Source organism: Syngnathus floridae, chromosome 7, assembly GCF_059516105.1.
Source record: "Syngnathus floridae isolate MCC-2025c chromosome 7, RoL_Sflo_1.0, whole genome shotgun sequence".
Lineage (NCBI taxonomy): Eukaryota > Metazoa > Chordata > Actinopteri > Syngnathiformes > Syngnathidae > Syngnathus > Syngnathus floridae.
Window position 1 is genome coordinate 13,482,651 of NC_142419.1, and position 23,626 is coordinate 13,506,276.

General features: G+C 43.1%; 1 protein-coding gene across 3 annotated transcripts; it reads right to left on the reverse strand.

Annotated features, from left to right (window-relative positions):
- Positions 1-1,113: 1,113 nt before the first annotated feature.
- On the reverse strand, positions 1,114-23,226 carry arhgef12a (Rho guanine nucleotide exchange factor 12a). Of its 3 annotated transcripts, none has more exons than XM_088380477.1 (40): positions 22,000-23,226; positions 14,879-14,899; positions 13,800-13,891; positions 12,723-12,788; positions 11,178-11,276; positions 10,640-10,689; positions 10,427-10,484; positions 10,186-10,355; positions 9,983-10,102; positions 9,536-9,640; positions 9,277-9,390; positions 9,042-9,140; positions 8,859-8,969; positions 8,678-8,776; positions 8,534-8,576; positions 8,333-8,438; positions 8,099-8,236; positions 7,980-8,012; positions 7,575-7,689; positions 7,385-7,490; positions 7,108-7,311; positions 6,892-7,030; positions 6,665-6,697; positions 6,428-6,579; positions 6,189-6,335; positions 6,031-6,116; positions 5,523-5,648; positions 5,338-5,452; positions 4,996-5,096; positions 4,835-4,912; positions 4,421-4,496; positions 4,173-4,340; positions 4,000-4,087; positions 3,764-3,841; positions 3,597-3,691; positions 3,316-3,519; positions 2,967-3,197; positions 2,339-2,559; positions 2,205-2,277; positions 1,114-2,086 (listed from the first exon to the last, which is right to left on the reverse strand). In XM_088380477.1, the coding sequence occupies exons 1-40, from the start codon at positions 22,029-22,031 to the stop codon at positions 2,076-2,078; spliced, it is 4,203 nt and encodes a 1,400-aa protein (XP_088236603.1). In that variant the 5' UTR covers positions 22,032-23,226; the 3' UTR covers positions 1,114-2,075. The 3 variants fall into 3 exon arrangements, with proteins under 3 accessions (XP_088236603.1, XP_088236602.1, XP_088236604.1); XM_088380476.1 differs by having other exon boundaries at positions 2,339-2,562; positions 22,000-23,224; XM_088380478.1 differs by lacking the exon at positions 12,723-12,788 and having other exon boundaries at positions 2,339-2,562; positions 22,000-23,224.
- Positions 23,227-23,626: the final 400 nt, after the last annotated feature.

The following is a 23,626-nucleotide window of genomic DNA, read 5'->3' on the forward strand; positions in this document are numbered from 1 at the left end:
CGCCGAGTTCTTTTCTTATCAAATGTAAATGGCGAGACTATGCAAATTGACGAGGGAAATACATTAAAAATAGAGGAAGGTACACAATGTCAAAAATATTGCATGGAGCAGCAGTATGATTCAATTATATATATGTGGATGCAGCATGAAGGTAAGCAAGTCAATAAATATGAAGGTGGCAATAAGACACTTGTGGACGCATTAACATATTGATGAGAAATTCACAATCTATTCGACGGCGCCATGCATGTGTTAATGGAAACATGTACGGTGTTATTCATGCACATATGCGCAGTCATCAATATTGTCACGAGGCTGAGGGGAAAAGGATTGCTTGACTGTCACAGGTAAGTCATTTAGTCAAGCATCCTTATCTTGGAATTAATCACCATGGCAACAACATCCCACTACACCATGAGGTGAACACTGGCAATTTGTGCAAATGTATCCAATTAGCATCCGAAGCAGGGGTGGAGAGCCCTTTTTCCATCTGGGGATGTTTTATGGGAATAATGTTCTGGTGGAATAAATTGATTGAATAAATGTTTGCTGTGGATTTCTGGTTTGGATGTTTTGGGGATTTTTTGAAACTGTTACTCTGATTTTTTTTCTTTCAGGCGTGCTCCAAAACTATTTAATCATTCATTTATGAGCAATGTAATATCAGGGATGCATTCATTAATACATTTCAAATACTTGTTAAAAAAATAATCTGGGTAGATACACAATCTTACACTACCTGGGGAAATAAACAGAGTTAAAAATCGAAATGGTGCAGATTTTTAGAGCGCTATCTTATTTGAATAGAGAAAGTGTGCCACCTGTTGGCAACTTCTCCAACAATGCATTTTTTGGCACAATCATTTGGGTCCAGGGGAGTGATCATTCAAATAGAATATATTAAAAATAATATTTATAATATAATTTATAATATAATATTGCACAATGGCATATTTGTGGTTAAATAATAATAATAATAATGATAATTATAAAAAATAATAATCATTATAATAATTATAATAAAAATAATGCATGTACTCGAATATAAAAACAGAACTGACTCCCCGCAGATGTTCTACGAGATCCAAATGTACAATGTAAACACTACGTCGCTTTCTTTCGAATGGGTCAGGGCACCATTTATTTATTAAAGTTATGCATAACCTTCTAACATGAGCGTGGTACAGTACATGTTGAACTTCATGACAGGATTAGAGGAGACAGATAGCAGGCAGGTTAGGAAGAGTGGTGGGGCCCTTCTCGAGGAAGAGACAAGAAACCTGCAGGCAGGATGACCGGGAAGAACGTATAGAGGAAAGGAAGGAAGGAGGGAAGGGGGAGGGCGAAGAGGAGCACATCCATAAGGGAGGAAGAGGAGGAAGAAGACAACAGGACTAGATCAGAGCCCCGGCGACTCTTCATTCTAGTTCGTGTGAAGTCCTCGGTTTCAAAGACAACACAGAAAGGAGTTCTTTCTATACACGGGCCTCTCTCAGTGGGACTTCACTGGAAGCGGGGTGAGCCTTGCTAACACACACATCAAGCCTGTGTGACAGAAGAAAGAAAGAAAGAAAGCAGCCAAAGTAGCAACAGCATGCACGCAATGCAGTAAACACTTAAAAAAAAAAAAAAAAAAAGGAACCAAACAAAAGGAAAATAAATACATCTTGGGATAAAAAAAAAATCTTAATACATTATCTTAAATTTTTTCCTTTTCTTGCTTGCTGTTTCATATACTGTATCTAAATATATATATACATAGATCTTTATGTATATATATAAATATATTCTGTATATAAACCCACATTTCTTTGTACATTTTGGTATAAGTTCTCTTTCTTGCAGGGGGGGTTGTAAGATGGAAATATGGGTGATTGCCTTGTGCTGATGAGGAGGCGGACTGCGCCCCTTTTAAGTCTCTTGCTTTGTGTAGCAACAAAACGGACAGGGGGGCTTAGCAGTGAGAGGACAAGCTTATAGAAGGTCCACCATGTCCAGGACACGCACACACAAAGGTGGTAGCACTCTTAGCCCCCCCCCCCCCCTTGAGGCAGAAGGTGCAGCTGAGATGTCCACTATCTCTTATCTGGGGAAAGACACAATGAGCAAAGAGACAAATTCTGTATCACTCAGTTTTTGTGACTTTTCCATAAATATTGTTTTTCAAAATGTCCTCAAAGTTCTCAGTGAGACAGCCAATATACCTTTGTTTCCATCCGAGTGTGTGGTTGACTTCCCCTGCCTCTGACGAAGATTATTATACTTGGCTTCAACCTCCTGGAACAATAGATGAATGGTGAGATGGGCACATGGACATTAGCCGGTGACGAATGGTTACCTTCAGATGGTTGAGGTTAGCCTGAAGGTTGCGCAGGTGAGACAGGACTTGTCTGCTAAAAGATGAGAGGCTGCCGGCGTGCGACGCCGAGGAGAACCTCAGATTGATGCCCGAGTCGGCGGCGCAGCCTTGCGATGCGCTCAGCTGCTTCCCGGCGGGCGACATGTCCTCGTCGGTGCTGCTCTCCCCTTGTCCGCCATATCCTTCCAGGACTAAAAATCCTGCTGATAAAGAATCAAAATACAGCGGTCCCTTGAGATATTGTATTTGTGACCACACTTGTGATATAAAAAAAGTGTAATGAATTAAAGTTTGTGTCATTATTTCACACATTAATTAAATGGACATTGTGTCTGATGTGCATGTTTCAGCCACCAGGTGGCAGTATTGTACTACACTTAAATGTGATGATGAAACAGAAGACTGTGCAATTAGGCTTCATTGCAGACAGTACAGAATATTAGATGCATGTTTCTTCATTTTTTGTTCAAATATAAGTCAGAAACGTTTTAGAAGTTGTAATAAATATATATATAATATAATATTTCACTATCTGCCAAATTGCTGCCGAAAACTGAAGTTTGAAGTCACCGGAGCTAGTGCTAACTAGCTTAGCGAGGATGCTCACCATAATCTTCGGGTGAGTCAAAGAAGCCCGTGTCACCGGAGCCCAAGTCTTGCGCGGGGTCTTCGGTCTGGGAGTTGTTCCTCTCCGAGCCATTGTGGACCATCACGCGTTTCTCTACAGGCGTCCTTAGCGAGGTCGTCCTGAGGAGACGAGCTCCTGTGGAGCGCTTGGTCCGCTCTGCGGCTTCCTGCGACATGAGCTGCGTCACCAAAACCTGCTTCAGCGCTGACACTGCCAAGAACGAAATCATTTTATTATTATTAGAATTCTTACTAAGCATATTGTCAAATCAAAAGTGTAAATTACAGTACCACATTGGTAAAGGATTTTTGTTTTGGTAGGTACTCACATGTTTTAAGTGCTTCATCTGCTCTCGAGGGAAACACATTAAAGGAGTCTGCGCTGCCGTCTTCAGTCCCTCGGTACGAAAGCTCCGGGTCCACAAAACCTTCCTCCCCATCCTCCTCTTCCTCCGTCTTCCCCGCCTCAAAAGGATTGTTTGCGGGGAGAGGGCTCGGAGTCACACGCCTCACAGCCGGACTACTCTCTTTATCTGAGAAGATAGTCCGTGATTAGCTTTATCCAAAGGAGTACACTGATACAGTGGAAGAAAGGTGTGAGCCCAGTCACCTGTGGACTGAGTGCTGCCGGTGGATGTGCGGTCTGGATCTTTACTCAGTCTGGAGACGCCAGCCGTGATGATCTCCACACCATCTCGCTCTCCACTGGCAAACGAATAAGAGACATTTAGATCACAGGTTGGGGAGTCACTGTCTTGAGATGATGAATGGACATACTCTGTCTGAGGTAAAGGTATGACACTGTGGGGTTTGACCTTCATGGCTTCGGCTCTTTGAGTGATCAAATTCTGCCACCTGGTGAGTGGAAAAGAAAACCCACATTAGCGTTAAACAGATAAAAAATCACTCATTTGTTAAAGAAATAAAACAGATTCTAAATTGAGGTAAATAATCTACTGCAGCCCTGTAGGTGGCGCTAAAACATATTACAATGTTGGCAAAATGTGTCGTACGTTCTCTGATCCGAAACTGTGGATGCCATCAGCTCGTAGATCTGTGCACCGTTCTCAGACATGGAGAGCACGAAGAAGGACTTGTTGTCTGACAGGAGAGAAGAAGAAAAGTGACCTTGAGGGATCTACTAGAAGCATTCAATGACATTGCAGGAGGCGGGTTGCGAGCGAACCTGTAGCCACGGAGCGCACCAGCACAGTGCTGAGCTTGATGATGGGGCTGAAGATGTGTTTGGTGTCGGCGGTGCCCGCCAGGTTCTTGCTGTGACACTTGAGGATGAGACGCTCGTCTTGTTTCTGGAGAAGGACCAGGATGTCCTCCAACAGGAGAGTGTACAGTTCTGCGAAGACACGAACAGATAACATCAGTGCGTGCCGACAACTGTTTTCAGTCACGGTTTTATATTTTTAGATGTCTGACCAATCGTCTTGTCCTTGTTCACTTTCCATGACAGCGGCCCCTCGTGCACCATGGTTTTCTTGGTGAGGTCAAGGTTCTGACAGGAACATAACACATCACAGGGTAATTATTATTTTATAGAATCTACTTGCTTATAGGGCACCAGATAGAACGATTTACACCAGAAAAATAATCATCCCCATTATGCTAGAACAGTATTTCTTCAAATATTGGCTCTATTTTAATAGATGCCATCTCTCAATAGTTGGTTCTGTCATCCATTTAAAACATATCAAATCAAAGGTTCTTCCCCATATTGACGTCTCGATTTTTCTCTCTGACGAAAATAAGTTACTTATTTTTATGCTATTGTTCACCCAAAAATAGCAAACCAAAACAGCAGCACCTAAATAATTAAAGGTAAAAAATGCTCACCTTTAACTCCAGGATCATTGGGTTGTCCGTCTGCTTAAGAGATGACAGGTCCAGTCTTCTCTGATAGTCCTCTAACCTCTGTAGTAGGGAGGGAAAAAGTTTTTTTTTTTTTTTTTTACTTCTTAAAGCAAGAGCCAGAAGCAGACAGAAAACACACACACCTGCTTGTCTTCTGCTTCCTTTACAGCCTGGTTGACATGATTGAGGATCTTTCGACAGCAGTCGGCTGCCTGCTTAACTTTGTCCTTCTCCACTGCATCATCTGAAAAACAATATGACATTAGTGATGAATTAAGGCCCACTCTGGTAAATTTCTACTCCCTCCGTCCATTGAGCCAGTATAAATAAAACAGTTGGGCAAGAGAACAGCATAAAACATTGTTGCACTTTATCGTTGGTGCTTTCCCAGTGTGAGACACCAAATAATGAGTGTGATTGGTTTGCAGAAGAATGTGCTCTTCAGTGACATCATTGTGCCAGTGAGAAAGCCACATGGGATTTACCAGTGTACTTGGAGATATTGTCCAGCAGCAAGGGGTACTTGGTGAACCTCAGCATCTCGACCGGAATAATGTCCTTCAGCTGCAGTCGCCGGCACAATCGGTTACTTTGCGCCTCCTGAGAAGCACACCGGGTTCATTTCAGCACCCCGAACGCAAACGAAAGGCTAATCATGTCCGCATATTACCTGGATGAACGAAATGAAGCGCGAATCTTTCTTCTGCTTGGTCTTGATGATCTCCAGAGCAAAAGGCTGATTGCTGCAGAATGTCCCCACGGCCTGTTTGATCTTCTCCTCCTCTCCACCACTGAACTGTTAGGCGCCCGCACCAAGACGCGAAGGGGCAAATACAGACAGACAGTGGCTGGGTTAATGTGGGTCAGGGGCAGTTGCCATGGTGACCGTGTTGAACCACCACACTCTCAGAAGGGAGCCAGGCTTAAGTTCTTGTGGCAGAGACAGCTTAAATGTAGACGAGGTCCCGGGTATGGAGCGTTTAGCCTACTTATGTCCCGTAGGGATTTTTTAGACAAGCTTGAAATTGAATAGTCATGTACAAATCAGTCAGAATGACCTCATGTGAGTAATCAAAACAAACACTCGTGTTTTCTTTTGCCGTCAAGCAATTTCACCCTATCAGTGCTTCTGTAACATAAAGGCATAAATGCAATTCCAGCTTGAGAACTTTACTCACCCAGGAGAGCAAGTCATCTCCTATCTGATCAATGACAAATGACTCGTTGCGCTTCCGCACTGCTGCCATCTGCTCCGAAATGGAAACTGGATTGAAAAGCAGAATCGAGTAAGTCGGAGTGTGTGCACATGCGAGTGTGTGCGTGTGTATAAGCGCACCATGCAGTTGTACAATCTCCTCCAAGTTGGTGAAGATGTTTTTGATGTCGGCAGGAGGTAGGATAGCATCTTTTGAAAGCTTCTGGTAGAAGATGTGATCCAAAACGTTCAGCATTCCCACGTGTGCACGTTCCGTGTAAAATAGCTCTGGAAAAAAAAAAGGCCGTCATGTTAATCCTCCAAAGTTCTCGAAGTTTGTTTCAGCTAGAGATTCAGTATTTATGATTCTATGCCCTCACCGTTGATAACTTCCTGTCTCTTGATTTCAAGAGGCCTGAGACCCGCCAGAACCTCACGTCCGACAAGCTGCTGCCAGTTAAGCGGGTCATGTTCCGAGTCTGTTCCCTGGTCATCCTCGCTCTGGACATCGGTGGCACCCACTCCCTCGAGCCTTGCGGGGAAAAGAAATCGGATTATTCACTGCTGCACTTCCGATTTTGATTCTGATTTAAAACCACCAAGAAATATGACCTCACCTTCTGATGGCCCTTGGTGTTCCCTCGTGGGTTCTACAACATTAACACAGAAGTGAGTAATCAAGCAGCAGCAACCTAGCAGCTTGTGTATGAATATAATTATTTAATGCTTAGTTTATTTTTGACTGTTTGTTCAATAAAGTGATTCGTCCCGCCTTAAATCAACTGCAAATATGAGTGTTCATGGTAAAAAAAGCTAATTGATGTTCGTGTGAATGTTCAGGCACCTGTCAGTTTCTCTGTCCTCCTCTTGGAGTTGGTCCAGGCTGTAAAGGTCAAAGTGCGATGCAGGATATGGCAACCCGTCGAGGGGGTCAGACTGAAGCCCGTCGCTCAGCCTGCTGGGGCCTGAAGTTGGAGTGCCACCTGAAAGTCAAGACTTGTGTTACGAACAAAATCTCACTCGCTTCTTCTAGTCAAAACTCACTGGTTGGCTAGCTTACCTGAGTCTGTGTCTCGGCTACCATCGGAGCTGAAAGTGGTGCTGTTTGGAGATGAGGTGGTGACAGATGCGGGGTGTGTGAGCTCGGGGCCCTCGCTGGATTGGCTACCCCTTAAACGCCCCGCATCCGTTTGCTCGCTAGGCTGAAGACTAGGCTGAGACATTTGCTTCTGAGGCTTAGGTCGACCGTCAAGGGCTTTGCCCACTTTATGGAAAGAGAAGGACGGTCAGAACCTCCAAATGCCTCAAAAGCGAACTCCTGATTTTTAGTAGCTCACCCGACGCTGCTTCAATGCGGCTGGGCCGACGCTGAGGTCCGAGGATACTGGGAAACCTCGGCTTCTTCACCTTCTCTTCACCATCCTTTTCTGTCTTAATGCTTTTCTGTGAATAAGGAATTCAAAAGATGAAATTAAAAGCCAGGATGGAAGAATAAGGGGCACTGTTAAAAATAGCTAGCGACAATACCTTAATTTTAGGAAGAAAATTGATCCGGACCCGTTTTGACTCCAGACTGCGAGGTTCCTTGACCCTCACACCAAGGTGCTTCATGTATGTATAAATGACATACTGCATTGTAGTGCTGGAAGAGAGGAAAAAATAAATAAAAATGAACCGAGCCTACCCTGGAACTTGTGATATAGAAAAACAATGAGATCAAGAGCCAATACTGCACCATATGTCACAGCATGCCATCTGGGAAATGCTTCCAACATATGGTGGTGCGCAATGGGCCGTTTCAATCGTTTCATTTTTTTAATTATTTAATGTGAGCATATTGTATCTAGCTTGTCTGGTCTTATTTCGAAAAACGATAACAACTAATCAAAACGAGTGCTGCAATGCAACATTCATACATTTAAATCAGCTTACCACTTCTCCTCTTCGGTCGTCTGAGCAGTAACCCTACAAAGGCAAATATTTCTGAGTGCCTCATTGACTGTACACGAATGTTTATTACCGAATCTGGCGTGTTGATTTGTTTCACTTACAGAATGTCCTCAATCTTGGTTATGATGTTTTCAGCATAAGAGCGTTCGCGCTCGAGGGTGACACGATCTCGTCCACGTTCTTGGTCCAGCCTGCCCAGCTCGACTTCAGCAACGGTTAGGCCCATGCTGCGTTTTTGTCTACACGTACAAACATGGAATGTTGAGATGTGGATGTGATTGATTAAAAAAAAATAACATCTCTGGAAAATACATTGATATGAGAATCAAGTCTACCTGAAATCCTCAAGGTTCTTCTGAATGTCAGGGAGTAAAGAATCTTGTAGTGTTTGAACGTGTTGTCTGTTTATTTCCTCTGGGATCAACTCTGTCCGCCGTCGATCTGCAAAACCAGCGCAAATACTTAACGTTAAAGAACAAATAGAGCCCGATTATATTTGAGCGTAAAAAAAAAAAAGCAAAGGCAGAAAAACTGACCAAGATCAGCAGAAATGGATTCTGGAACTGCCACTTTCAAATGCTGAAAGGAAAAGGCCAACTGTTCAATACCCGCGATAATTAAATTGTATCATCTTTCTGGCTGTGTTCACTATAATGAAAAAGAAGAAGGTCAGTGCTTACTGCTCCCCGATCAATAAAGAAGGTATGGAGGTCCATGAACATCCGTCTGGTCTCTTTGGAGTTGGTCTGCTTGTACAAGTCAGCATAGAGGTAGCACAGCTAAGGGGACACGAGACAAAGAATGAATAACGCAAACAAAGAGCTCAGACGGAATCAAAACAAAAGGCGTTGAGTGTCGTACCACCGGGGCCGGATCGAATTGAGATATGACGTGATGCATGAAGGCTGCGAGGTGGGCGGGCCGAGACTTGAGCTGCTCAATGCTGGTAAAGCGGTTACACTGGCCATTTGTCTGCAAAAGAAAACCATGGACAAGGATGTAAAAATAGAAAAAAATTTGATGAATGGCAATATTGCAATATACCTGCTCTTGGTCAGAATCAAAATAATCGTCCTCAGCTCCAATGATATGCGAGACGATACGAGAGGAGGGACTGCTGACGGTGGTGGGAGACAGAGAGTCCTGCGGGCAACACATTTGTACATTTTAGGGTTTCCGTTTCAAAATCTTCTGACAACGGTGCAGGTGGACATTATATTGTAGTCGAAAATGTCCGACAATAACACCGAAGCGGGAGAAGGGTGGAGATGATTTGTACCAGATCAGTGGCATCCTCTGTTTCTGGGGAGTGGCAGGAGTTGAAGCTGTTCCTGGGTGTGCTCTTTGGACTCGGGCAAAAACTCTCTGGAGAGACGAGTCCAAATCCAGAAATCTGTAGGCACAACAATTTACAATCAACCTCAAATTTCCGTATCAACCAAACAGTAATCATACATAAAGATGTATTGAAATTAGGATGAGGAATACAGATGTTGCATCATTTAAAAAAAAAAAAAAAAAAAATGAGACCAACGTACAGGTGTGCTGCTCCAGGACAAGTCAGCACTTTTCTCTCTCGCCGCATGAGTGTGCTCAGTTTCAAACATGCTACCATCATCTGCATCTCCACCTGGAGCAGCCTCCTAAACATCCACAGAAAAATTAGCTGCTGATAAATTAAATACATCACAACAGAATACATACTACCAAAAATACAACAACCCGAAATTTTTCTTTACAATTATGTATGCGCCGTCACTACTCTAAACATGGAATTACGATGCGTTCAGGGCAACCCCCTAGCGATTACATGAGGAACTAGATAAAGATGGTACGGGCAAAATAGAGTGGCTTTCCTCTGAAGCCTAATCCTCAAATAAGATTAGGATTAATGTATGTCTGGAGTCTAAACGCTCTTCACTGACTCGCACCGGGATCTTCGGGATCCCGTCCCTCGATACCTGCCTGCGTGTTAGCAGGCTTACCTGTGTTGCGCCGGTGGCCTTGAAGAGCTGACCCTGCAGCTGTGGAATGTGTTTCTTAGCTTCCTGGTTGTCTTTCAGTAGTTTGGGGGAGGGGTTTCGGCCGTACTCTTCCTTCATCGCCTGGACAGCAAGGGACGTATAGTTCAAACACCCCAAAACATTTTCATCCCTAAATCCCGTTCGGTAATTTATAAGATGATTACCCATTGAGGTGTGGAGGAGAGCCGATCGTGAGGGCTGTACGGGCGTTCTGTCGCAGGCGAGTTTGGGGAGGAAATAGTCACGCCAAGCATTTCAGACTCGGCTTCGGACAGGGGGATCTGGGGGAGCCCCGGAGGGCGACCCAGTACTGTGAGGGCCACATAGGAGCCCGCTAGAATAATGCGGAGAGATTAGCAATACTATTCCAGCACGACGGCAAGATTTTATTTAAAAAGAACTTACATTTGATGAGCTTCACCACTTCAATGTGGTTCGAATGTGTTACGAGGGTTCCGTTGACCTGAAACACACCGACATACCAAACACACAGCTGAGGAAAAAGAAAGAATGGCCACAAGGTGGCAGCCTAGATCCTGTTTAGACCTTTGACAAGAAAACAATATGATTCATGCGGAGGAGGAGGTGGAGGGGGGTAGTTGAAGATAAACACGACACCTTGATGATCCTGTCTCCTGTCTGAACGCCTGCCCGCATTGCAGCACCATCTGAGAAACACACAGAGATCAGAGCGTGAAAGAAACAGAAAAGGAAAACAAATTGGTTTCGGCGGAACACTTTGGAGAAAAATACTACCTGACATTTCAAAGCAGCTATTTGAGTATTACAACCGTGGTTATGTTTCATGAAGGACCTGTTTCACAGCTCCACCCCAAACAAAAGATTAGACTTGTGAGTCCTGTCAAGCTGAAAGTCTTTGACTTCTTATGAGGAGCATATGAAGCCTCAAATGAAGCTTCATTGATTTGCTTCCCGGGAACGAACGATACTTCAGTTTTGTTTGTGTTGATAAGTATAAGCAATTTTCCCGTCAAAGTCCTCCCATGCATTGATGACACCTGATAATGCCGCTCAAATGGACCGACTCCGGAAATAAACAATCGGCAGCCACAATGGTGCCTCAAGTGCGTCAGCGGCAACTTCCCCGCGGCAGTTATTGCAACAAAATAATGAGAATCGTCGAGTCTTGTGTCACCTTCTTTGACGAGCTGCACAAACACCGGATTGTCACCGCTGACTGTGAGCCCAAAGCCATTTTCGTCTTTCTGGATGATGACGCATCGCTGGACCAGACCTGCAAGTGAGACACAGAAAGGGTGGTACGTGTTTTGAAAATGAGCTGAATCAAATGTCACACATTCATCATGTTTAAAGGACATTTTTTCTCTCTCTATGTTATCTTATAATGTATACAAGATGAAAATCAACCAGAACTGTTTTGGATCATGGAGGTCAACTGTTCTGTGTATAGCAAAGAACAGCTGCACAATATCTTTGCGATACCACAGGAAATTGTTTAAACTCGCCTACACAAAAACTCCGCTCAAACATTTTCCAATGATCATTATTAGTATTTGGACACGGATGCCTTTTGGCCGTGCATTTGTTTTGAAGGATGTCTGAAAGCGATCTGGCGATCCAGACATTGCTGCTTGTTTTCTCACAGCCTAAAGGGGGAAAACGATTCTTCTCAGGTTCTTAACGCGTGGTTTCATTAGCGTGGCGAGAGGAGATTAGCGTTTATCTAACGTCTGAGTGATAATGACTGGGCTGACACGACAATGTCAAGAATTCCCAAAGGACCGATATTTTTGAGTAAATACCTCGTTATCTTGGAAAGTATATTACTTAAAATTGACCCCAGCGTGTATGACCTTTGAACTAGTTTCTTGTTGCGGCTGAGATTTTCTAACCATTGACGTACCGACCGGCGAGGTGAATGGATCAATATGGCTTGTGGGGGGTTGTGGAAGGAATGGGAGCTAATAGATGTGGAGAGGTTTGGGGAAGCAAAAAGCCTCAGGCTTGGGGAGGAGGGGGGGTGACACAGCTCTAGACAGAAGGGGGCAAAGGAGGGGGCAGGGAGCGAGGTGAAAGCAGAGGTGTCAAAGTGATTAAGCCATATGGGCTAAAGAGCTGGTGTGAATTTACCTCGAGATGTTGATCTTGCGCTTGAGTTCCACGCTTAACTGTGTGTATTAGGTCAGGCTTTATAAAAACCTTGACAAGTGGGGAGTGCTGACATGGTCAATGAGCAGGCCAATCCATTTACAATGATGCATTATTCAGAGGCCCTAACTGATTTGTTATTGGCACCCCTTTTGCTGAAACGCTATAAAAAAAAAAAAGGACTCTAGAGGATGAACTGACATTTAAAACTGAGAGCGTACAAAAGGAGGAGGAGTTGTGGAATCTTATAAATATATCAAATGTGGTCGAATGATTTGTCGGGATTTAAAAAGAATTCTTCTTAGCAAAAAAAATCATGGGAATGGAAATAATTGAAAAAAGCTTTATTTTTATTTTCTATTTAACAGGCAATGTATTTTTATTTTTTTTACTGTTCATCAAATCGATTCAAAATGCACCGCCAGCTTTGTCTTGCACTTTCTCCTCGTTAAGTGCAAAATAAACAAAAAAAGCACTGTCTTCATCTTAAGGCATTCTCACACCAGCATGTTTAGATGTTAAAAAAGTTGTGCAGATGTCACACCACTCATCCCGGCAAGAGTATCCTTACCACAGGACTCAGGCTTCCCCTCTGCTAGCACACTGCTGCTGCCACTCTTCTGCACCACCAGAGCTTCTGCTCACAGCCCCCAAACCACGCAGACAGCATGGCGCGCACACACACACATACGCACACACAGAACACGAACCAACAACACAAAAGGAAGGAAAGACACCAAATAGAAAATCATGAGGGAGGAAAGTGATCATGGGGAAAAAGAAAATAAGAATAATAAAACACTCGATTTGGGTTCCTGGCGTTGTACTTTCTGATTTGGTTTTACACGGTGCTCTGTGGACACACTACTAGACGATCCAAACATTTCTATTTCTGCTTCATTGTAGCAACAGTGTTTCCATTTGTCTGACCAAAATGTGTCTCTTAATGTGTGTGTGGCACCTCCCACAGGCGGACAACCTCCAACTTCCCAGAGAAAACAATTTCTCCATGTGCTGTTGTATCATTAATATAATCCATCATGAGGTGCAGGATTTTTTTTTTTAGACGGTTCGATTACAGAAGCTTGAGTTGGACTGTATCTCTTTTTTTTAAACCTTCTTAAACTCTTCTTAAAAGAGCATTTTGACGTGTGTAGCCAGTTGAAAGGCTTTTTGAAATCTGCATTAAGACCACCCAAACACACAAGACGCCACATTTGCACGCCCTCAAGTAAAATGGCTGACAGGCAGCCGCGTAGATAAAGAAATTAAAACGTGACCATCTAACTATTCTAAATTTGATTGATTTGAAAGAGACAGACTATTTTCAAAACACATTCAGAACAGAAGCAGGATAAAGATCAGACCACACTGGTCAAAGTTTTCAAAGACAACAAAACCATTAGGGGGACACACATCCTTTCAGCATCTCAGCTGCCTTGCACAAACTGTCATCGGCACACACTTTTTTTTTTTTTTAGACTGTGTTTTGTGTAACAACACAGAGCAGAAGAGGCGGGGTGCGCCGTTACAAACAAGGCAGTTAGATGAAGCGATGAGATGTGGGGGGGAAAGGTGCAGAGCACATTTAAGGAGGAAAGGAAAAACAGAACAAAAACAGGTTGGTTGCCTGCGAGTTAAACATTACCTGTCGGGTCAAACTCATTGGAGGAAAGCGAGGTTTTGTCACTTTTAGGTCTCTTGTCCGGCGGGTGGTCTTTGCTGAGAATGCTGCTGGTTCTAAAATAAAAACAAAAATAAATTCACCCCCAAAATTCTGTGAAAATGCAAATTTGTCAATGTTGAATACTGTCCACTGTCTATCAAGATACAAACTGAAGAGTAAAAAGTAAAATGGAGGTATTTCTAAACCGTAAATAAAGTCACTTAGCTAAGATTATTTAATTTCTAAAAAATTAATAACAACAAAAGACGAAAACAAAGTTGTGCAAGTTCTCTAATAAAGCTTCGCACCATGGCAGGACAGCGTTAGCTCGCGATTAGCAAGCTAGCCACAGCTTATAGCGGGTGCGGCGCAAGTTAGCTTAGCGCCTAGCCTAAAGTGCTTGCAATCATTGAAGTCATTTGGGGTTGTTTCACAATATGTTCAAATTGCCAGTACACTTAATAAAACGTTTTATGGCAATTCAACTATGGAATTCAAACAATTAGCATTCCGTAATGAATTGTGTTGGCCCTCAGAGGTTGCTTTGTGTAAGTGGCGGGATATATTTGTAACTGACGAAAAGTTAATTAAAACTTGCGTGCAATGCATACGCAGCAAGCTCGATGGGCTTTTGCGAGAGGAACTGAGAATTCATTTGCCACACAGAAGCGGCAATTATTCACTTTGGCACTGACAATAACGTGTGTGAGTCACAGCCAATGTGTCACGGTGTATAATGTGACAGCCAGAGAGGATGTGGAGGCGCTCTGCTGAGCAAGGCCGGAGAAAGGACTTTTCCCAAAAGCAAGGCCACGGCCGCCACGCACTGGCTCGGACCTCGGCGGGCCATGTATGGTTGCCGCTGCCTATGCCGGCCCCAAATGTGAAAGGCCACTGTTCTGTTCGCAGTGAAAGGCAGTGATGGGCCGCACTTAGAAGAGGGACTCCTTTGTCCCTCACTGTGTGTGCATGCGCGTTAGCAGCAGGGTGGGGGTGGAGGAGGCCATGTTTGGTCTGAGCTCAGAAGACTTCTGTATTGCAGCAAAAAGACGATTCCGTACCTGTTTGCTTTCTTGGGAAACCTGCAGGAGAGGAGAGAGAGAGAGAGAGAGAGAGAGAAGAGCCAATGTTAATATCTCGGAACGATGACCTCATCGAGATTAAAGCAAAGACGGAAGAGGGCAAAACAAGATACATGTCCATGAGACCCATCTCTGGTAAACATGATAATCCAGATCAAACATGCGAGTTCTTGTGCGGCAGATTAAAGCGTTTTCCAGGTCAAATGTCCTCCGACTCGCAGATCACTCATTGCTCGCGTGTGTGTGAGTGACATCCCAACTCCACACTTCTGATTTATTATTTGTTTTTAGAAAGAGCCTTGTTTCCTTTTGATTATTATATTACTTTTACCCGTACTGTTAAACTGCTGAAGAACGTACCATTATGGGACAAAACAGAGGGGGCGAGTAAGTTTACATTTCAGTCGTCATAACGGGGGAGGCCTCGCGACTAACGAGTGACTATTAACTCTCTTTCTCCCGGTGACAGTGTGTTCCATTCAGACTGGGCATCTGAATGGCTCGTTTATGAAAATGCCTCGGTCTGTAATAAGTTCCAGGGACTCAGCAAGAGAGCGAGAAAAAAAAAAAAAAAAAAATCCCAAAGATTTAAGGAACCAACTCCCATGAAAGCTCGAAACTGGAGAGACCCGGAAAAAAACAGGCATATAAACACAGACTGAACAAGGCGAAACCGAGCAGGCTAGCTTGGGTTCATGTGGGCGCTAATGAAAACAAGACAGTCAAGTACAGCTTGTTGTATGATGAAAATAAGAATAATGATAATGATGATAATAATAATAATAATGAAACTGCATTGCTCAATTTTAGCACATGGTGCCGATTTTTATAAATTAATATAAATTATACATTAATATAACAATTATTATAGTTATTGATGCTGTATGATGAAAATAATAATAATGAAACTGCATTGCTCAATTCTGGCACATGGTGCCAATTTTTATAAATTAATATAAATTATAAATTAATAATAATAATAATAATAATAATAATACTGCATTGCTCAATTTTGGCACATGGTGCCAATTTTTAGAAATTAATCATATAAATTATAAATTTATATAACAATTATTATAGTTATTGATTGATTGGGAACAATGAACCATTACGACCAAATAGCCGTCCTTCTCATTTGATACCAAATCCACCAGGAATCCTTCGGCGCATTAGCTTATTGCGAGATTAGGAAACAGCTGCCTGAAACTTTACCGGAGAGGTTTCCAACCAGCTGGACAGACCTTATGGGCAAAATTCCCATATTCGCCATATCCTAAAGGAGAACTGTACCGCTTCCGCATTAACAGTCAATTGTCTGTCTGGCAGACAACAGTGCTCCTTTGTTACGTTTCCTCATAATGACTTAAATACTCCGATGGACACGGTAATGAGAACAGAGAAGCTCACGAGGGGAAAGAAACAGGATGACAACGTGGACAGGATAAGACGCATACTTAGTGGCGAGATCTGATTAAACTGGATTTTAGATCCAGTTGCCTGTTATCTGATAAGTCTGGGAGAACTGACCTCTTGACATCTCTTCTCAAATTATGCAATGTATATTCACATTAATATAAAATCATTTTTAAGTACCACAATCAGCCTACCACCATTTTTGTTTTTATCGTGAAATTTTTCCCCCAAATCATATTGAACTATTTATAGAACTCATCAGCCAGAAAAAAAAAGTTCCTCAAGGCATATAATTGTTCCTCAAGCTTCAAAGAGCGAACCATTAAAATGTGCAGGAAGCGTTATGTGGGAGAAAAAGGGTGGGGCGGGCGAGCAGGGTGGGAGTGGAGAGGTGAGGGTGCTGATGTACTGCAGCGGGCCCGGGCTTGAATGCTCCATTGAGGTTTGCTGTTTTGATGGAAAACTGCGCCAGAGCTGGGCCAACTTCAGCAAGAGTGGCAGCAAAGGGAGACCGTGACTCGACCAGCGAGGGAGAGAGACCGACCGAGTGAGCAGCAAAGGGGAGGGAGGGATGACGAACAGCCTTATTTTTGTGAAAGAGTCTCCCGAAAGGAAGAGGAAGGGAAATTGGTGAATAATTAAAGAGTAGATGAACAGGGGGAGGATTCAAGGGGAAGTCCTGCAGGAAGGATCCTGCACGCACACACACGATTAAAGCTGAACATTTAAGTTAACTAACAAAGTTGAGAAACATTGGCCCTCTTTACACTCCAATGAAGAGTCATTATTTTCCAGATTTTTTTTCCGTCTGTTCTATATGGAGGATGGGCGGGGTGGTGTGCTTGAAGTTGACGTAGCAATTTTCTACTTTGGGTGGTAGTGCCACAGCCGCAGGGACGACGTGTGGAGAATTCCGCAATGTCGGGACTCCAAGAAGTTTATATTGGCAATATTCAGGTTTTGAAAGACCATGTGCAAAAAACCTGCTCATATCTAACTTTTGCCGACCCTACCTGCGAAGAATGAAAACAATTCTCATGTGGTGTTAAAACCTGAAGGAGGCGTGGCCTGCCTAAAGTCTGCAAAGGATTGGAAGCTGCCTTGAGGCTGCGGAGATCAAAATGAGGAGTGGTCCATTCCAGAAAGACGACCACATTACCTCGCACGTAGCAGCAGCAGCAAATTAGACTGGAAACCGAGGGAGTGAAGGCGGCTGAGTCATATCGAGCACCTTGGGAAATTGGAAAGATTTTCTAACGCAGCCAGCGGGACCGATTTTATCTCGACTGCAGCTTGTCAATAAGAGACGGCGCGCCGCCGATGTTATCTAATCTGTCTACCTGAGTCACAAAGTGTCATTGTGCGCAAACACACGCACAACACAAAACGGGTCACCTTCGTTCCAAAGGAGAAAGGAGACGTTGACACCCACGCACTTGCGTTCCATTCGGTATTGTCGCCATGTCGAATTTCAAACAGACTGTGACCTTAGCGGAGCCCTCAAGGTATCGATGTGTTAACTGGGGCACAGATTTAAAGAAAGCGTTTGAACCAGACAGAGAGGCGAAAGGGGGGGAGGTGAGAACGCAATTGTTGTTGGCGTAGGAAGAAACAGAAGTAATAGTTCTGGAGCTCAAGCTAAAGCCTCCAGGGGGAAAACGCTGCCCTTTCTGCCCCAATAAACCTCATCAGGATTCCTGACATGAAGGCCGGGGGATAGACATTTCTTCACGCTATGCTGTCTCCTGTCCTCTGGGACTGAGAAAGGAAAGGAGGTAGTCCAACGGGTTACGCTGTTTAACGTGAACACCGGAGGACTTCTCTGATCAGTCGGAAAAAGTTCCTGGCATGACGAGGCATGTGAACAAAAGCTCGAGGAGCACTAAGTCGGTTCGTCTTACTTTTGCTTGAAATGTGTTTTTATTTATTTGTCACATCAGTGCAAAAACATTTAATACTAAATTTTAAAATGTCAACTTTACAAAGATTTGAATTTGTATTTCTAGTTGCGGGGATTGGCTATGGGAAAATTACAGGTGGAGAAAAACTCGATACGGGCTGGATCCGAGTCCGTGGTGGAACCTGTGTCCTAGTCCTGATGCTCTTTGACAAAGTGCAGCAGCGTTTTAAAGTGGCTGCTTAGCCCTGAATCAGCAAAAAGCAACAGTGCAAGGTTAATCGCAGTGCAGTGGGAGGTTTGCTGCTCCGTTTCCCTCTGCGCATTAAGTTCTGCTGGCAAAGAGATGTTTGGGATGGTGTATCTCATCCAGAGGGAGAGAGTCGTCACAAAGTACTGAACTGCCTCTTCTTGAAAAGTGAAAGCCAACCGCAGAGACTCTCAAACACATTTTATACCACGAGGAACAAAATGATTTATGTCGTACAAGAACTGGATGATTTGGCCTTGAAATAAAATATCTCGACTGTATTCAAAAACAAGTTCTGCTTTTTTATTTCTCCAGAAACCAAACAAGCTTTGGAAAAAAAAATAAAAAAATCCCCCTGACTGCGCTTTTCTATACTCGCTCTTCTCGGTTCCCAGCCATCTTGTTAGCGCAAACCACAAAAGTGAGGATGTGCTTCAAACTACGGAAACTGCAAAAAAATGGAGTTTCGAATATCTGTGCAGTGATATAGCAATAATAAAGTAGCCACGCAGCAGAGCTAAAATTATTGGCATATGGTAGTGAAGCACAAAAAAAAAAAAAAAAAACACTGGACCAATGACAGACCCTTGCTGGATCCCTTAAAATATAATTTCCTCTGTTACCCAGGGAATCCAGGTATTGACTATCAAATATGGTCAGAACCAACTGAGATCCCTTTCAAACTTGTGTAGGAGGATTTCCCGCTCCCATTCCCAGTCCTAGCATTTTAGCAAAGCACACATTAGTGAATCGGAGTTTTTATGCTGTGGTGGAAGCTAAAAATGGACTGGAAAAGGAGTCCCAACATGCCAACCATAAATCAAAATTATCCAGTATAGGACAGCACTGAAACGGCAAGATTAGAGTCTACTGCAAATCATAACCTATATTTACAAAATACTGTCCATAAAAAAAACATTTTGGTATCATCAAGACTGTTCCATACTTTTATCACATAGCAGGACTTTTCAGATGAATTCCCAAATAATTCCCAATGCCGCTGGCCTCATTCACAGCTACAAAACATTTTCTTTCCTTGTCCTCTTTTTTTTTTTCTCAGTTGTAAGGATCGTGTCTTTAGTGGAGTGAGAGTAATGTGTGGCCCTCAAGCTCCCTTCGCCTGGCTTAAGGGGGCAGGACCCTAGACAGTGTCCGCAAGCATCAGGATCATAATGCTATAGCACATAAAAGCACCGGCTAAAAAAACTCCACCCACTGTCTAGCATCTATGGGCATTGTTGTTATTTTTTTTCCCCCCGTCTTCTGTCTCCTTTTCAATATTCTTCCACTTTGGTTTTGCTTAACAATGTAAAAGTGCCCTTGAATGAAATGCTACCATGGCAGAATGATAGCGATCTAAATTGAGTTTGCGTTTATGACAACCATAAAATGCAATTATGAGACAATGCAGTGAATTGGACAGGTATTTTGCCGAATCTATAAAAGAAGGACATGGAGGCCAAAGTGGAGGATTATTTTTCATTATTGCTCTTCACGAATCATAAAACACAATGTATGGTTTGCTGAGCCATTCTACCCAAATAATCCAAATATAGTTTGCCCGGCAACATCGACAAATGCGATAATAATAAAACACTTTTAAAAAAATTGAAAATGGGCAACATTTAGGAAGGCGGGAGACACAAATGATTCACGAGTCAGCAATGTTGACGACATTCCCGACCAATGAGAACTTGCTCGGTGGTCAATTTGAAATTGTCACAAGTAGGATGAGTGTCTGTAGTCATAACAAAAAAAATATAAACAGCTCAGTTTCTCACACAAATCATCAATACTACCACCTATCCGCAAAACAATCTTGCCCTGATATTCCTCACATGTACCTGACCTAGATCCACGAATCTATGAGGAGCATACAGACTAAAGCTAGCCTGCTCCCACTGAATGCTATTGTTTATTTTTAGTGATGTCACCAGCACCACTTTCCGGGAGGGCCTCAGGGCAGGCCGGTGGGGCGGGGTAGGAGAAAAAGCGTGGAGATCAGCAGAACTTTGTGACAAAGAACCAGTAGCTCACAAAACTGACCCGCAGTCCTCGATAGATGTTACATTCACACTCCTGGCCGACGCAGCAAAAACATATCATGGTGCCACAATCGACCTGAATTGAAACACGATTAAATATTCAATTTGAACTAAACACAGAGGAGAAAACACTAAACATCCATTACTGATGTCGGGTTATCTTTAACTCACACGACATAAATATTGTAAACCTGCGGTTTGCGCTCTCTTTCTAAAAGTAGGAAAATAGCGGTTGACATCTCCAAAACACGTTCTTCACACGGGAACGATTGTAGCAACTGCGCTCCAGTAGGTTCATTAGGGCCAGTGTTGTGGTAGCACGACTAAAAAAAACCAGCGAAAAGTGGGTGCTAACCATCGCTGTCATCGTTCCAAAGGGGGGGATGGTTAGCAAGTATAACGGAGCTTCAAACTCTTAACGCTACAACTGGTGCTTGCTTCCGTCCTGACTAAGTAAGCACATTCCAGGGAGTTGGCTTGCTTTCCTCACAGGTATGTGGGACTCAGGTAGGGAGCAGGTCAAAACGCAAAAGAGGGAATAAATTGCTACGAAGAAAACCACGCAGGAATTAACCTCATGTAATGCGTCCGAGAGTATCCTAATGGATTAAAGAGAGAACAAGAAACATTTAAGTGGTGCGATTTATTTGCTGTTGGTGTCCAAGCTCTCTTGACTGATCGCTCCAATAAGATGATTAGGAGGTTGCGACTAAATCCAAAGATCGTTTTAATGGGTGCAGGAGAAGGTAAGCGTTGAAGGCTTAGCGATGTTACCTAGCCAAGCAGAGTCTCTTAAGAACACTTTGCTGGGTTGGAACTCCATTAACCGAGCAAACATCAGCAGGGTTTCCATCAAGATCGGATGTAGCTCCTTGTTAATTAGATTGCATGGCACAGTTATTAGTCAGCACACTGCGACAACGGAGCGATCGACTCGGAATGCACCAACGTCTTATCGGTGAGCTACGTCGGCGAAATCAAAGCGTCTCCAAGGAAGATCAAAACACCAAATAGAATTCAGACCAGTCAGCACACCTCACTGAACTCCATTTTAGCCAGCGTTACATTATTGTGGAGATTCGGCTCGTTCAGAAATAAAAGCCCATGACGACCTTTCACCTTTTCTTTGGGATGACGATGACACTCTTGAAGGGTTGAAGTGACAGTAGAAGAAAGGTGTGATAATCATAAAATCGGAAAAGGAATTTATTACAATATAGCAGCAGTACGCCAAAAGTGACTCTTCCTGACTCGTCGGTGCAATATGGCTGAGTAAACAACAATGAAATAAGAACCTAAAGCTAGCTTTGTTGAGTATTAATGTGAAGCTTTCTTTATACTTGTGTGGCACTTTGGGGAGTTGTCAGATGCCGCACAGGTAATAAAGATTTAATAATGAAATGTAATCCTAATAAATCAGAGCCTGGCCATTGTAAATGAAGAGATTGTGCTTTTCATACTATAGCAGAATATATAATTGGTGTTTATACTGTACCTGTCAGTGAAGCTGGACTGTGTGTCACTCATTGGGCTTCCGGTTCTAGATTTGCAGCAAATTATATCCGATTAACATTTTCCAGAGTGTGATGTGGCGACTTGCTTGAGCGTCCTTCTCTGGCATTCGTGAAAGGATAGCCTTGGTGTTTCAAAAAATAAATATAAAAAAAGATGCAAACAAGAGATGCAGATGGCAGATATCCTCAATGTATGGGGGGTAGTCCAAGCAAGACGGATTAAAATGGTGCAGACCCTAAAAATGAATCAGTAAAGAGATTATATCCTTCCTCTGGTCATATATAACACCGCTGGCCCGAATTGCATGCGGGTAAAACTCGAATTCACATCCCAGTTTTTTGGGTAATCCAATCTTACGGACACCGTGGCGATGCAGTCCGTCTGCCACCTCCCCTGCTCGGCTTGAATAAGGGACTGAACGTCCCCGTGAGATCCGGCAGATTCCTCCAGTCGGCACTATGCGGTTTGCTATCTCTTGCCCGATTTCGTCGTTACCAAGAAGAGTCGTTCGATACCGTAATGTTGAAATCAAAGGGGCAAAACGAAAAAAATTGTTTGTCAATGATCTTGTGTGGAAATCCTCAAAGGAAAGCAGAGTTTAGTCTTGGTAGCTCTCAGCTAACAAAACAGATGCGCTCTATTGGGATGAGAGAAAAAAAAAAACTTTGCGTCGTGTGCTCTTGTTTCCACTGCAAATAAACCAAGTCCGAATCTAAAAAAGAGTGGAGAAAAATATTGCACGAGTGTCCAGTAGTCTTTTTTTGCGTCCCCCGGCTTTCGAAAAAGTATCTCCGCGAGGCAATAAGAGAATCCGAGTGGTCTGTGTATGTATTAGCACCGCTCGACGCTCCTTGACTCCATGTTTCCAGAACGGAGTCGCTCAGTCGTCTCTTAGCACAATTCCCGTGGATGGAAAAGCAGGCTAGGCTAAAGTGGTCAAGCTAACGGGACAGAAAGTAACGAGCAGTCTCCTGCCAGCGACTTGTCGTAAAAAAAAAAATCCAACAAACCGAAAAGGTGTTAAAACTTTCAGGGACGATCACGACCTTTTCTCACAATGCTCGGCGTCATTTGTATAATACTAAAAAGTTGAAGGAACGCAGAGAAAAAAAATTGCCAGTGTGCTGCTAGCAACGCCCTAGCCTGCTAGCATGCTAGCCGCCGCAATTCCTAACTTCCACCACCAACCACTTCCGCCGGGAGATGGGGAAAACTCCAACAGCATCCTGGCTGTCGAGGTGCGTTAAAAATAACAATCAAAATGTAATTTAATTTTTTTTTAAAGAATTTAAAATGTTAAACTCAATTCATACGTAGGTATTACTTTATGGAAAAAAATATATCATTCACCACCAATTAACACCAGGTCAAATGGCACACAAAGCAAGGGCTGTTTTTGAAGCGTGTTTTTTATCACATGGCTATTTTACTTTAGTTTTGTTACTTATGGGTGTATCTAACCATTTCTAATGATTGGAAGACAATGTAAATCATACAATTGTTATCTGACGTATCACCGTTAACAAATTAAGCAATTTAACCTCCCCTTATTAAATGATTATGATATACTCAGTTATATTATTAAATTATGTGGATGGATGGATAAA

Excerpts from the sequence above, each read along its gene's own strand:
- arhgef12a (XM_088380476.1), bottom strand. The coding sequence starts at position 22,031 with ATGAGTGACACACAGTCCAGCTTCACTGACAG. Across the intron at positions 9,391-9,535 it reads TGTCCTGGAGCAGCACACCT|ATTTCTGGATTTGGACTCGT; the intron begins GTACGTTGGTCT and ends TTGTGCCTACAG. Across the intron at positions 3,520-3,596 it reads CGGCAGCACTCAGTCCACAG|ATAAAGAGAGTAGTCCGGCT; the intron begins GTGACTGGGCTC and ends CTATCTTCTCAG.